This window comes from Siniperca chuatsi, linkage group LG4, assembly GCF_020085105.1.
Source record: "Siniperca chuatsi isolate FFG_IHB_CAS linkage group LG4, ASM2008510v1, whole genome shotgun sequence".
Lineage (NCBI taxonomy): Eukaryota > Metazoa > Chordata > Actinopteri > Centrarchiformes > Sinipercidae > Siniperca > Siniperca chuatsi.
The window spans coordinates 20625358-20641082 of NC_058045.1; the positions used below are offsets into that span (position 1 = coordinate 20625358).

The 15725-nt window shown below is 41.2% G+C and overlaps 1 protein-coding gene across 2 annotated transcripts; it reads right to left on the reverse strand.

The window, feature by feature from the left end:
- Positions 1–45: 45 nt before the first annotated feature.
- bcl2l13 (BCL2 like 13) lies at positions 46–15520 on the reverse strand. 2 transcript variants are annotated; one of them, XM_044193435.1, is made up of 8 exons: positions 15454–15520; positions 15054–15196; positions 13759–13963; positions 11884–11973; positions 11037–11193; positions 9889–9961; positions 9576–9704; positions 46–3206 (listed from the first exon to the last, which is right to left on the reverse strand). In XM_044193435.1, exons 1-8 carry the CDS (start codon positions 15503–15505, stop codon positions 2169–2171), a joined length of 1887 nt encoding a protein of 628 aa, XP_044049370.1. In that variant the 5' UTR covers positions 15506–15520; the 3' UTR covers positions 46–2168. The 2 variants fall into 2 exon arrangements, with proteins under 2 accessions (XP_044049370.1, XP_044049371.1); XM_044193436.1 differs by lacking the exons at positions 15054–15196; positions 15454–15520 and adding an exon at positions 14531–14675.
- Positions 15521–15725: the final 205 nt, after the last annotated feature.

Consider the following 15725-nt stretch of genomic DNA (forward strand, 5'->3'; position numbering starts at 1 on the left):
AAATTGAAATTTACACACTTAAGCATTTTAACAAACCAGCACAGAAAAGGTTCTCAAACATATTTTATTATTCTCATCTCAAACAGTGTATTGTAGGAAACTCAAGGTACAAAGTGTCATGTTTGTGGCCTTTTGACATCTGTCCTACTCTGTACTTTTAACAGTTTCTCTTTGAAAGCAGGCGTAGTTTGAGTCCATGAGTACACTACGTGTAACACCGACTGACATACATGGTAACATCCTTTCTGTATCAAAGAAGATGGTATCTGTCCAACACCATGTTTTAACAGCCATTCGTACATTTTCATAGTGATACAACTTACCACAATATCCCTAGATTCTCAAAGAGAAAATATTTAAGTGGTGAGGCAGCAGCACTGAGGGCAAAAAAAGAGTTTGTCACCTTTTTAATCAATCAAGTCCGACACGACTCAATGACGAATTCCCAAAGGGCAGGCAAATATTCTGTCTAAAGTGAATGTGGGGGAAGACTGGACGTGATCCCATAACAGTTCACATTTTCTGTTTAAGAACTCTGCACTGTGTATTGGCTCACTAATAACTGCGGCGATTTTGCAAGCTGTATGATATTCATGTAAAGATGTAATTTCATAGCAACAAAAGAGGTCGAGTGCATCTTTATCAAGTTTCAGTTACTGTCATTGCTTTCTATGCATATGTGAAACCATACACACAGGTTGACACTGTATTGATTGTCGCTGAAGAACCCATTTTTGCCTTCAATACCTCATTCTACTCAGGGAGGGTATGGAGTTGAAATCCTAACTGGACAAACAGTCACTGGGACAGCTGCAACTGTCATTGGAAGGCTGTGGCATGAGTAACTACATTATGGGCAGTAATAGAAAAGGGTACAGAGAAAAATACTGGGGACTAAAGACACCAGGCAGAAAAAGTAAAGGCAGGAAATAAATTGCAGAGAAAAGGTGGTTCCTGTTGCCCATTCAGTAAATTACATCATTAAATCCATTTACATCAAAGGAATGACTGAATTTATGTGCTGTAGTCATATTCCTGCTACTCTCCTTATCTGGAGTAATACTGCTCACTTTGGCAGTGGCTGACATGTTCCTGTTTAGCTAATGCTAACACAGTGTAGTACAGTTTACACAATGTAGCCAACTCATACATAAGGTACTGCTTGACACCTTATACTGTATGAATAAAATGGGAAAATCCATTGCAACAAGAATGTTGCTGTATTTAACCGTTTGGGTTTTTTGGACCTTCACAGTATATTCAGATTTATATATGGCAAAAACAATGACTCGGGACCTTGAAGTACATCAGCATGCTTGATGTATAATTTCTACAAAATGTAGCAGCAGTACTGTACCTCAGGACACATTTAAATACTTTCATCCATTCTTGGGCACAATCTTTAATGTTTTAATACACAAAAACTAAAACATGCTGCACATGCAGTGATACAAATCCCCTGTGAAATATGGAACAAATCTAACCCTAATGTGCCTGTGTCAGAAGTAGTTTCAAACTGACATAAAATCAAATTACTGGTTTCATTTCCATATCATCAGCAATTCATGTTTTTGTTGTTTATCAGAGAAAGTATCAGATTAACTCACCACAGAGGGGAAAAATATAAATAAATGCAAAAGAGAGACAGCTAGAAAAACTTGAGTCACACTGCAACAGTAAATGTGGGCTTTGAGGTTTACTTTAGCTATGGGAGCGTTGCCAGTGAATTTCCATGGAGCTACGCTGACTCAAATGGCACAAAACAAGCCTAACAGTGAGCCACGAACACTACAGAAACCAAAACTGATAGAAGAGGGATGTTAGTCCACACAATTTCACAATGAAAGGGCTGGAGTTTAAACACAAAATTTTAAGTTAACCCAAAAGGATTGAGAGAGAAAAAAAATACATCAAAAATAAGGAGAACAGTGGAGTGCATTGTTTTCCCCTTTCTGTGTTTGCACCTGTTGCGGTGAAGCAGCCAGGACTCCCAGCAGTTAGTTTGTAGATGAGGTGAGGTTTTGGTTTGCTGGGGGGCCATTTTCGCAGATAAAAAAACCAAAAAAAATGCAGCCTCATTTGATAAACCCAACGCAATTTGTGTAATATTACATTTATTTCTACCTTAACATCTTGTAATTTGCTCCTCCCCTGACAAAGATACTTTTCTACTTCCTCCTGTAGCTTATGATACCGTATGCCATTACAGCAGCGAGGACCACCAGTGCAGCTCCTCCATAAAGCAGCACTGGGAACTCTGATTCTGGCTCTGGCTGCACTGGGGACTCCTCAGCTGGGGCTTCTGCAGGGGCCTCTAGGACAGGGGGTGCAGCCAGCGGGACCTCTGACTCTGCCACGATCTCTGGTTCTGGCTGGGGAGGCACTGTGACAGGCTCCGGTTCCTGTTCTGATTCAGGAGCTGGTTCTGAGGTGCCTTCAGGCTTTGCTGATGCTGCTGGGGTTTCCTTGGCCAGAGATGGGGGTGCCACCTCAGCAGGCACTGGGACAGTGGCAGCAGCTGGTTGTGGCTCAGGCTCTGGTTCTACTGCAGGAACAGATAAAGGTGCTGCAGGTTCTGGCTCAGAGGGAGCAGGAGCAGCAGCTTCTGGGACCAGGGGAAGCAGCTCTGGTTCTGAGGAGGTGAGGGAAGGCTCTGCTGACAAGATTGCAGGCGTCTCTATTACAACTGGCTCCTCTAATGAAAGCAGGGAGGTCGGGGCTGTGGAGTCTGCCTCAGCTGACACTGGAACAAGTGGAGTCTGTTCCCTAAATTCTTCCCTGAGCTCAGCCAGCTCGCTCTCTGTGCCTAAAACACTCATCATGCTTTCTTCTATTGCTCCGACTTCACCGCCTTCCTCGAGCAGCTCAGCATCCTCGCGCTCCACATGGACAATGTCCGAATTTGAGGAGTTGTTTTCGCTGCGCTCTTCAGCCAGAGCCACGCCCTCATTGCTATCCAGGCTCTTGACGTCTTCAGGGTCCATTGCACAAACCTGTGCCCAAGACTCGTGGCCGGCCAGAGACACAGGTAAGCTTTCCGTCTGCCAGGAGCTCTGCCCACTGCTGTTTTCTCCAGTGCAGAGCAGCGAGGAGGGGGGGCTGAGCTGGTCAGGATGCTGCTCCCCTGAGAGGATGTAAATGTCGTTGCTGTCTTCAGCGATGGTCTCACCTCGCTCCTCCTCTGACTCAAGGCTGAATATTTCGCCCTGTGGTAGACAGATGGAGGCAGAGATGGTATCAACATTCTGTAAACTAGGTGAGTAAAAAAAGCCGAGGTGATATTGAAGAATTCTGAGTAATAGATGGAAAAGTTAAAATATTATTTTATATATAGTGGATTCAGTCACACAGGTCACTTTTTAGTATGCAAGATCACAGTATAGTTCAAATTTAGACTGGCACCAAATTTTGATTAGGACAATGCTGCAAAACATTGAGTGAAAATTAAAATAAAAATTTTAAACGGACACATGATACATACAGTATAATGCTGTGCTGCTTTACACCTTAAGTTAGCTTTGTATGCCACCTAGTGGTATGCAGCTACTAACAACCAATAGATCAGGAGCCATCTGGAAAGCTTCCCTATTATGTAACAATCATATCGTATGATCATGTGGGTAGTGACTGACGCAGAAGCAAAATATGTCGAGATAAATCAAACTGTGGAGTCTGCTTAGCTATATACACATTTGACCTCTGATATTAAAACTTTTTCCCCCAAAGCTAGATTTCCATGTCAACATTTCACGCAACTGCAAAGAACAAAGAAATATTGTAGCATGAGAGAGTGACCATACCAGCCATATCTTTACATTTTGCTGAGTGTGCAGTAATGTGATGCAGGATCTACAGTATGTGGCTGGTGGTGGTCAAAGCACCAAAAAATACATCTGAAAAATTCAACAGCAATGTCTCTTTCCAGAAATCATGACCCGGTTACTCAAGATAATCCACAGATTTGTTGTGAGCAGTTTCATGTGGGAACTATTTTCTTTCTACCGATAGTTCCTACTAGGAGACAGGAAGTGTATACCATTTCATACCACTGGTGCAGCTTGTAATGTGTCATCTTTTGTTATAGAGCATCTTTGGCTGTACTTAGGACAAGTGCTTTGAGCTGAATGTTAACTTCAGCATGCTAACATGCTGATGTTTAGCAGGTATAATGTTTAGTGTTTTAGCATGCTAACATTTGCTAATTAGGTATTTGGTCAAAAACCCAAGTATTGGACACATTACAATACCAACAGACTAACATTGCCATCCACAGAGCCATGTCTGAGCAGGTGCATCTAGCAGATGACAGACAAAAAAGTGCTGAAAGTAGGCTAGGTGTATGATAAACAACTGATCTGGGTTCACAGATAACTAACCAAGCTTGACTGGGTTGAAGCAGGATTCTCTGTTGTATTTCTATGTATGTCACATTGGTGTGACCTGAACGGACGAGACTCAAACAGACAGTGTGCACAGACGTGTTTGTCTAAAAGGGAGGGTGTATGTTTGTGTGTGTGTGCAGCAGACAGAAAGGTTCTGACAGCAGAGACCAGCTCCCACGGCAACACTGTCTCAATTGAAAACATGATAATATGTCATTATGTTCTTCACAGACCAACCCTGACCGACAATTTGACTCTGATCACTGATCCACACACCATTTAACTTCTGAGGAAGCATACAGTATGTAAACTATTACTGATCTATGTAAATTTGATTTTTAAATGACATGGTCAAGCTGCGAAGGTTATTTTTCTTACACTCTGCATCCTGGCAGCTGCATCCTGGGAGGCAGGAAAGAGATTAAATCTAACAGCGTTCCATCGTTATCCAACATTCGCTTTCTCCATAAGCTGATTTGCATGTTGGAGAGCAAGAGTGTTTCACAAAACCCTCGCCCTCAGCATATAGGCTTCCAATCAGCTGGACAGAACAGGACAGGGATGCCATGTGGTATAAAATCTACAGAAAATGTTGTAAAGGTTGTATTCAGGAACAATGACAATCAATCCATCTCCTGCATTTGTAGTTTCAAGTTTCTACTGCTACAAAGTCCTCCCCGATCTAAAATCTAAACTGAATTTAAACCTCAAAAAGAAATTAGACCGAGTGCCACAGGGACAGTTATGTTGTCAATAAAGAATACCAACTGAGTGTCCTAACCTTAGTTGCACTGTAGAGCACAAGCACCAACCATAAACCATTTCTTACATAACTTTTTATGCAGTTTGGTGGTAGTCGTCATACAAAACAGCTTAAAGTATGTGAATTACGCAGGACAAATTCGTTATCTAACCAGGTAAAGTCCAAAGGCAGAGACAGTATAAATAACAATAAAATTTAACACAGAAGGATTTATGAACAAACTAAATTTATGAATAAGCAACAATTATTGCAAACAACTGTTAAGCCTGCACGAAAGAATGAACAATGACAAAAACACACCTGAGGAGACGATCCACTCTGAATCCACTCTATATTTATATTGTTATTATTATTATTATATCCTTTCTTTAATGCTCCATGTCGTTGTCCTCCAGCACTGCTGAAGCTGGGAAACACACTAAAGTGTTCTGTTCGTTAGGTGTGTTCCACAGTTCTCCACCCTCGCCCCAAGGCAAACATAAACTATATAAAGCAAGTACACATTCCTGTTGTAGATCCAAGGGTGTACAGTCTACCTGTCATTGCTTTGTCTTTTCCCTCTCACTGAGCTGCTAGTGCTTCACTGTAACACAACATTACACTGCTCTGATATTAAACACTGAATCCGTCAGGCATTCCTGACATCGGAGGGCCGAGTAACATAGCCACTGCCCGAAAGACCCTTAAAATATGGAAAATATCCCTAAACACACTGAGATTTTGGGAGAAGAAAAAAAAACTGCCACATTTTTGTGAAAGTTACAAGTACTTGCTATATTGGCACGTGACTGCCACATACTGTCAACAAGCTGCATCCACTCGCAAATCCAAACATTAGATCTGGGATGTTACAAAACGCACACACAAGTCACACAACAGCTGACTCAGTAAAGTAAAACCCCAGACAGAGAAAGACTGCTAGACTGCTCATCAGCACCTAATCATACCTTTAATTTAAATTTAAAAAAATTTAAAAAACTAGCTGGACTATGGTCATTAAACTAACTTATCACCCACAATGGTTATGCTGGCTGTGGCCAGGTTTTAAATACTTAACTACAATATCTACTGTACACTTAATCTTGTGAGTGCCCATGTTTCTCCATCAACCCACAACAAAGCGATAACACCTTGTTATAGAAGAATACTGTCAACCGATCTCACTATTTAAACCACAAATAAAAGTGATACAAACAAACTATTAAATTCTCTTTCTCCAACAATAGCAAATAAATTCATAGCATTTATTTATATTCTATCGTTATGTTTAGACACATTATATCACCTTAAGTTTCATACAGGAGCCCAGACAAGTTGAGGACTGAATGTGTTTATGGAATCTGCCAACTTTGGGAGAGCCTTGGTCAAGCTCCCTTTTAAACTGACGCAAAAGTCTGCTATTATGTGCAGCTACACAATTTGCATTAGTAAATATTCTGGCCGGCCAGTCATCATTAACAGTGTTGTGGCAGCAGTGGGACTGATGGATAGACGGAAAGACAGAGTAATGGTTTTTGGTAGTGTGCTGCTGCTGTAGCACATTTTTCAGCAACCTACAAGTGGGCCAGTCAAACCCCTGGTGATGATGTTTTTAGAGGATTATGAGAGTTATTTTTGGGGCTTCCTCAGCCTGCACAGGCACTCTACTCTAGTCCAGTCTCATGTCGATGCAGTGGCACAGTGATGCACATATTTTACCCTGGAACTGGTGAAAGGGTGCTTACATAACATGAGGAAGCACTGTTACACTGTGCAGGGTGCAGCGTGACATGCCCTGACATGACACTGCCCAGGCTGGGACCCTTACAGCACCTTGTCCTTTAAAATATCATCACTACAACATCCCTTTTTCTAAGCTACAGCAGCCATTATCAATGTAAAACTGAGGGCCTGTAGAAGTTGCTTTATTACCTTTTAAGATATACTGCTTTGACTATCAATTTACTATCAAATATGCTGTAGTAAAATAATGTATGTCTTCATTATCCCTTTCTCTTTGCTAAGAGGTCAGGTGCAATTGTCTGCTGCTTTAAAACCACATTACATCACACTCACTGTAGGACTGTAATATGAAATGGATGTTTTGCACACTCAGGTCTCATGCAGCAGTTTTCAGTCAAACTCTGAAGGACAGTTGTCTAACTGACTAAAGCACCCAAGCATACAGACTGACAGACAGAAGACAGGCTGTGAACAAACTATTAGAGACAACGCAGAGAGGTTGGTTGGTGTACAGGCACTCAACTACAACCATCCCTATTCAGCATAAATTCTACTCTCCAGTTTTGAGCTTGTAGTGCATCTATATTTTCGAATGTCTTTCACCATGTACACCATGTTTGGGTTTTTTTTGTCTTTCCTCCTCGTCCCTCCCCAATCATGTCCTCCTCCTACCCACCCCTGGCTGTGTGCTGTCTGACAGCTGCTGGTTTTGTTCCTGCCAAATGAAGTGTACACCACATTAGGGTCATAATAATCCTTATTGTGTTCTGATGTAACTAACAAAGGCATTATGAGAGCCACCCAAACATGGTGCCTCACTTGCGCTACAGTCACACCAATGTCCTGGAAGAGGAGAAGACAAGTAGGAGACTTCTACTTTACAACACAGAAAAGTGACCGGTACAAATCTGTGCATCTCAGATTTCTTTTGTGTCGTTCCAACAAAAAAAATGTGGGAACGGATGAATAAATAAATGATAAATACAATTAAGAAAACATCTTTCTACTCTCCATCTTCTCTTTTCTAAAATTCACGTGTCAAGGAACGAGACTATTGTGCTATAATAAAAAAATCAACCTGTGCAGTATGTTTACATGCAACCACTCAACAATGACAACAATTGGAAATATTGCCAGGGAGGAAAGACGAGAGTTTGTCACTGCTGCACAGTCACTGTTTCACAGAGTAAAAATACACACACACACACACACACACACACACACACACATACCCAGACCAATGAGCTCATTCTGTAGTTGCTTCAACATCACAAGTAAAACATCCTACCTCAATCTGAAGTCTTGGAAACCCCTAGACAAAATTCAAGTCGTAGAGATGGAGTGGATGTAGAAAGGCAGTCAAAGAGAAGTGTGCATGCAGGCAGCTGTCAAACTAATGGAGAATTCACTTTGCTCTCACTGGCTCACCATGGCCAAACCCTTTTCTCCCTCATCTCTCACCCCTCCCCTCCTTTGTATTCCCTCCCTTCCTATGGCCAGTCTCTTTGTGCAATCTCTCTCTCCTCCTTTCTCTTCATCCCATCATTGCTGGTCCTGGCCCAGCCTTTCATCTGTTCATCCCCTGTGACATAACGCAGAGAAAGAATGTAGCTTTGTTTGGAGCCAGCGCACAATTTTCGCGTTACATTGCACGCAACCCAGGCAGAGCATCATGACAATGACGTAATGGCGACCAGAGCAGCGGTTAACGTGTCAAGTCATGTGACCCTTCATCAGCATGACCTCCTTCATAGGGAGCCATCTGTGACGCAGTGTTCCACTTATTACAACACTGGAAAACGAAACCCTCATCAACGTTATCACTGGGAAAAAAATGCAAATCTAAAACACAAGAAAAGTTGTAGTTGCAAAAGTTGCACGTCTATGATAATATACAAAAACAGGGAAAGTGTGAGCATAGAGAAAATAAAAATAAAAAATCATATGGCTGAGATGGCAAGACATATTCCTGCTATGCCTTCATTTGCGTGAGTAAACACCACACTGGAGTTGCTTTATAGCAGGATGTTCTCATCTGAGGACATATCAGTCACAACTTGCACGGCTGAACTGCAACTGCCAACATTACTGTTCGGCTCCTGCAGAAGAGTTCACATGATCAGAGTTCATGTTGTGAAATAATTAATTTTTCTCTATAAGAAAAAGCAACATCTTATGTAACAGAAATACTTTTAAACATTTGGTCTATACTATGATTGAATGTTGTGAACAGATGCAGCCATTACACTTAAATACTGTCCAGTTATTTATGTAGATTATCTGTTGAGGACTTATGGTCATACATACTTATTACAGGATGATGTACATTTTAATCTCATGTATGGTAATGTGGTTGTTGTAGGGAACAGGAGAAGGGATTTTGGGTTATGAAGCATCTGTACAGGTTGCTCACTGATGCCCTCATCTGGCTATTTTGAATTCTGTACATCTATTTTCAGTGCAGTGTAAGCATTTTTCCTGTTCACTTTGTACTACATCCCAACTTTGTGTTCCATCCATGCTACCTCTGCACAACCTTGTATAATATTTAGTCATTAATGCATTTAAGAAGCACCAAGTAGTTGCTGCCTTTGATTATACTAATAACTAATAAGGTAATAAATAACTAATAACTTTTAGGTGACTGAGTACATTACATAAGGATAAGCATATAATGGTTTTCCTGCATCGCGTGCTTAGAAACTCACCCATCCTCCTTGCTGGATGATGCAGTCAGCTTCATCCTCCTCTAGGAAGCGCAACCCCAGATGCAACAGAGTTGTCAGTGACTGACCCTCGCTTTGTAAAGCCTGGAGCAGCACCAAAGGCACAAGCACCTGGGAGAGAGGGGAGGAGACAAAAGTAAGAGACATTAGGAGGGCATAGGTAACAAATGTATGAAAAAGCAATAGTGGGCAGATCAAATGTTGCATCTTTTGCATGTCCTTTGCAGTCTGTCATATTTTTAATCAGACCTTTGTACAGTGTATAGAGGACAAATAAAACTCATGGCTGGCTCACCTTGTTCCAGCCTCCCTGTGTGTGTGTTGAGAGATCCACTGCTGTGTCTCGGAATCTCTGGTAGTCCAGAGGCCTAAAAACACACAGACATCATCATTGGTGTTAAACACAAGGTCTACATATAGCTGTTCAGGAGCTAATAAAATGTGCCTAGAATCCAAGAAGTATTGTAAGAAGACACATCATACCCAGTATTCCACATTAACATCTTTGTTCACCTGCCAAGAGAAGCTAAAAAAACATATCTGGTTTCCAAGACTAGATTTGCCTTCGATCTTACCTATTTGACTGTAACAACTGATGTTTTAAACTTCAAATGTGGTCAGATAGAAGATGTGTTCATGCTGTCCAGGGCTTATTGCTTCTCTTGAATGTGTTGCATTGTTTCTATTTATATCCATGATTTCTGTTATTATCTGCTTTCACGAAGTCAGATCTATGTTGGGTTGATACAACGTTTTCTAACTGATCCCCTCTGTGCCAGTGAAGCCACACCTTCCTCCTAGGTCAGATTCACACACCTGTAATTCACTAGTGTTACATTACGTGCTATATACGGTACTACAGACCAAAATGTGTTTGTTTTCTAACATGTGGATGTCAGCCATGCTTAAAATAAAGGCTTTTACTATAGTCGCAAATTTGTGTGCCTTGGTTTTCTATTTTAGTTTATATAATTTAATTTACACTTCCAATCTTAATACATTCAGAGTTAAATGCAAACAGTTCAATCAATGTTATGCCAATTCCCTAATTTGACTGCATGACTGTTAAAGTTCAGGAGTTCACTAAGGAGAAAATGAACCAAGTGGCAGTATATAAATATTGACTTTGTCATTCCTTTGAGATTGTAACTCCCACCCTGGGGCCAGACACATTTTCCTTATACTGTATGAATATATAGTGTGAAAATAGTGTATTAAGGAAAATAGCAATCAGCACTGAATAGTGTAGTTACTGTATTGACCCCCATAATTCTGTTTCCATGTGAAATATACATTTTGTATTAAACATTTGGAAGCAGCCAAGAAAAGCGGCGACCATCTGAAAAGGGATGTCAAGGGGATCTCACATAAACATGTTAGTCTACACCAGTATTGCCATGAGAACTACAATCTATTAAGAAAGTCAGAGAGCTGCAAACTGACCCTGCGAGGAGGGTGTGTACGGCTGCTGCCAAGTGTGTGTCAAGTACTCTGGCCACCCGGTCACCCACTGCAGCAAGGCAGTCTTCAATAGAGGTCTCTGGGTTGGCCGGATTGAACACCAGCGATGTGTGTCGGTCGAAGCCTGTTGTGGAAAAGGCTGCAAACACACAGACCAGAGACAGAATGACATCTCAGACAGGCAGTGCAGTTCATTTTTAGGAATTCTTCGCATTGCCAGAAAAGAAAACCTAAGGCGGTAACACTGGAGAAAGGCAAAAAAAAATCGTTTCACATTTTATGAAGGCGGTGACTCCGGATTTGTAAAACGTTTCATAAAATCTAATGCATATTCAGACATATTGGTGATAACTCATAAAATCCAGATGTTTTTGGATTTGGATTTGAAGGATGTAAGCTGTCAGGGAGGGAAGAGATCCTCTCCTTATAAATTGGGCTTACACCAAACCATCTGTCATTCAAAAAGCCTCTCCCTTGCTACACATGAGCAATGGAGCGACACTCGCTCATGCTACTCTGTGGTTATGTAAAGAAACCAAAGTTTCTCTTTCAAAACATACATTTAAAGTTTTACACTGACAAATATTGACTTCTGAATTCCTTTGCACAGGCAGACCAACTGTCTGCATGAACAAAGAATGTGACAAGAGGTGGAAGTGGAATGAGAAGATCGGAAATGTAACTGGGGGCAAAGTGAAGGAAATTAAGAGACATCTATTTTTTGGTGGCGGCTAAGCAATCATAGAGGGAGGACAGTTGATTTAGGTTAATGGGTTTGGCAGAGAAATAGATCTGTGTATCATCAGCATAATGATGTGTGTCCACTTACAGGCAGCGATTTCATCTTCCAGTTGTCTCAGCTCTTCCGCTATCTGCCCTTTTATCATTGTGGTCCTCTCTCCCTCATTCTGGGCATCTCCTGAAAGAGATAAACACATGACATGAACCAACAGTCTCTCTCTCTTTCTCGCGCACACACACACACACACACACACTATACTACTACTATACAAAATATTACACAAAACCACTAAAGAAAAGCAATTTGCAGCGTAATTTCTCTTTATGCATCTTAACTGGATATTTTGTATAGTCTTTTGTAGTGTGTGACAGCTGTCTTAGTCTGTTTATGTTGTTTGTATTATTGTTGTAACAATGTTTTTATGCTGCCCTCTTGGCCAGTTCTCTCTTGAAAATTTTTAACCTCAGCAAATCTTTTACCTGGTTAAATGGGGGGGGGCTTTAATATAAATGTAGCTGTGCAGCTATATTATTTAGGATAAAATAATGTTGCTGAACTCAAACAAGAAAACAACTGAGAATGGTGCTCTCTCATCACGTGCATACAAGGAACCAACACACAGCTCATGCTTAAGTAAATTATTTACAAGATTGAGTCTACACTGCTGGGGGCATAATGAACCAGGCAAGGGGCAAAACTGACACAAAGGCTGCTTTGGAGTATGACCATGAGTTTTCAAATTCACACAAATCACATTCTGAATGAAGCCATCCACCAGTCATTTGATAAGGAAGGGTCAGGGTGACACTCTTTCCTGTTCACACACTCAACCCCAAACACATTGTTTATTTCAATATGACTGCATGTGGACTCCATTAGTTCTGTTTTTTGAAACAGCACAGCTAGACTGGGGACTAGCAGCCAATAGAAAATAAACACAATTGACCTTTAAATATCATTCTTCATTGATTTAACAGCTGAGTGATAGGATTCTTCCAATTGATGTTTTCGTGACGGAAATCAAATACTGACTTCTTTTTTTTAACAGGAAGGAAGAGGACACTCAGTCAACCCCTTTTCTATTCTGTCTGTGTCCCTGCGGCTCATATATGAATGCCCTGAGGACCAGTGTTGGCTTTTCCTGGGCTTGGTGCTGTTTCAGCATTTAGCCAGACAGCTAGCCGGCCAACTATTTTGCTTTGGTCTGTTGGCGTGTGAGTAATCCTACGGTGATTACACATGACAGGCTGTCAGAAATTGGACTGGGTCAAGCGTAAACCAGGGATCAGTCACTCCTCTGCCCTTCTCCGCCCATTCCAAGCATGCACACAGCAATAAAGAAGGACAGGAAGACAGAGGACAGAGAACTCCCGCTCTCCCCTTCACCACTAACATGCTGTGGCCATGTAGTGGCAAAGTAAGTAAAGTAAGAGACAAACTGGTGGTTAGTGTGGGGTTTAGTTTCACACATTATTTCTCTAACAGCACATAACACACATAGATTTATAAAAATAAAAAAAACTACAAATGTGACATATGTATGTGGCAAATAGGTCAAAAACTGTTGAAAAAACACTGCGGTGTGTTTTTCTGTATGCCAGGCACATAGGGAATAAGATGAAAAACAGGCATGTTACAAGCCTGAGGTCGTAGCACAAGGTTGCTATAAAAGCCTCTGTAAAGACACACCAGTCTTCAGCTACTTTGGAAACCATATTGGAAGGATTGTAGCTGGGCTCAGATGACATTTATTTGTTTACAAGCACTGAATACTTCATACCGGTCACGTTTAAATGGGCAGACCAGTCTCTGGATGTGTTCTACGCCAATGTTAGAGAAGGCTAAATTGAGCTGGTAAACAGGTGGTAACCTGCGTACACACCCTGAACATTTTTTTCACACAACTCTATTTGTGTGCCGTGTGAATACCAGAGAACACTAATCTAAAGTCTTTCTTCTCACCTTGAGCTGTGGTTAGTGCCTGTGATCTATTAACAGGCAGCATTCCCAGGTAGTTGAGCAAAATGTACTTGGTTTCATAATGGAAACCCTCAGGCACAGTGGCGGTGATGAAGGCAGAAGAGGTGGAGCCCAAGGTAGCCATTGAACAGACGTGTGTCAGACTCTCAGGCACATAAGCTCTTACAGTCAAAGCTGGACGTCTCACCTGAAGAAAATGACAGCCAGAGGAGGAAAATTAACTTCTTATTTTGACAATCATGATTGCTGCAGTACAATTCTGGCCAGAAACACCCATTAACAAAACATGAGTGAATCCACATCTGGACAAAAGTCATGATGACATCTGTTGTCAAACTATAAAGCTATAAAGTTAGGTGTATGACATAAAACAAATGTCCCACTCAGTCTCATCATGGGCATGAGACTGGACATGGACATGTTCACTTTCCCATCTGGCAAATGGGTGATGAGGCTAAAAGTGATCATTAAATGTAATTTTAGGTGCCTCTGGGACTGCATGGCTGCTAACTGAAAACACAGAGGGAGATAGGCCCAAGACATATCTATCTCTTAAATGAGTACGTTTTGTAACTACATCATGACACCATTCAATCTATGTCACATAACACACGTGGTGGACAGAGGGGCGTGAAAAGTCCTTCACTCAACACATGTTTAAAGGACACTTAAATATGGCCGTGCTATACTGTTTACCCCATGGTTTAGTCTCCTGTGGGTTTTCTCGACATTAAATCACCGTTTACAAACTTACTTAACAGCAAATCTTGAGTCCGAGCTTGTCAACTCATCGTCCTCAAAAGATGAGGTGACACAATGCGGACTAAAAGTGATATTGATGAAAAACTTCCGGCTTAAACTGTCAAAATAAAACCTCTTGCTGGCTTATGGAGTTCCCAAACCGAGTAATACCAAAGTTCCAAAGTTCAAATAAAATTACCATAACAAGTATAGAAATTAGAATATAAGTAAATGCCATTATGGTTATTTTGTTTTAAATGACAGCATGGCTCCAAAAGACTACTATGTACCGTTATACGCCCATACCCAATTAATAACTAGACATATAGCCCTTTAGATAATTGCCTGACATATTACATAAATGTCTGCTACACTGGAAAGTCCGTTTATAGTCAGATGAGCCGTTGCTGGAACATCTCAGCACACATGTAAGCTATAGCTAGCTTAACGTTACACGTTTTAGGTGCTATTTCGGAGACGCAAAACTTAATTTGAACTTATATTAACGTTAGGCCCAGCGGGAGTTAATTTCTTACCGTCCTTGTCCAAAGGCAACCAGGTGCTGACAAACGACAGGTTGAAGTAAAATATACGACACAGTCCCCTGCAGGAGTAGCTGGAGAGGGTAGACCACCACTGGCAGGCAGCAGTAGCACTAGCACACCGTGTGCTTTGGAAGCTACACAAGCAAGCGAGAATACAACGCACACTTTCCTGTTTTAACCTTCAAAATAATAATCTCATTAGTTGTGAAAAGGTACAAGTGAAAAGGTAACGATTCACATTAAAGTGAAAGATATTTTCTCGGATTGAACGTTAAGTAAGCTTTCCAGTGTATCCTAGCAACCGCACCTGAAGGTTGGCAGTTTGGAATTTTGTAGCTACAGAATGGCGTGTTGACGTGTGACTTATTTTAAATGAAAATTATAAGCTTACATGAAAATTGAAATTGCCTTTCCAGAAAGTGAAATTTGACACTAATATCCATAAGCTTATAAACCTAAAAGATGGAAGATACCATCACATATGACATACGGGACTGTCAAAATGACACAAAAACGGACTGAAACAGTGCGGTCCGAGTAGGAAGGCGACGCCCTCTTAACCTTTTTCCTGACCCTGGATTCCCCCATACACTGCGCCCTGGCAATACAGTTATTCAATATAAGCATTATTGACATAATGTTATTTGTATTCTGCTTGCAGTT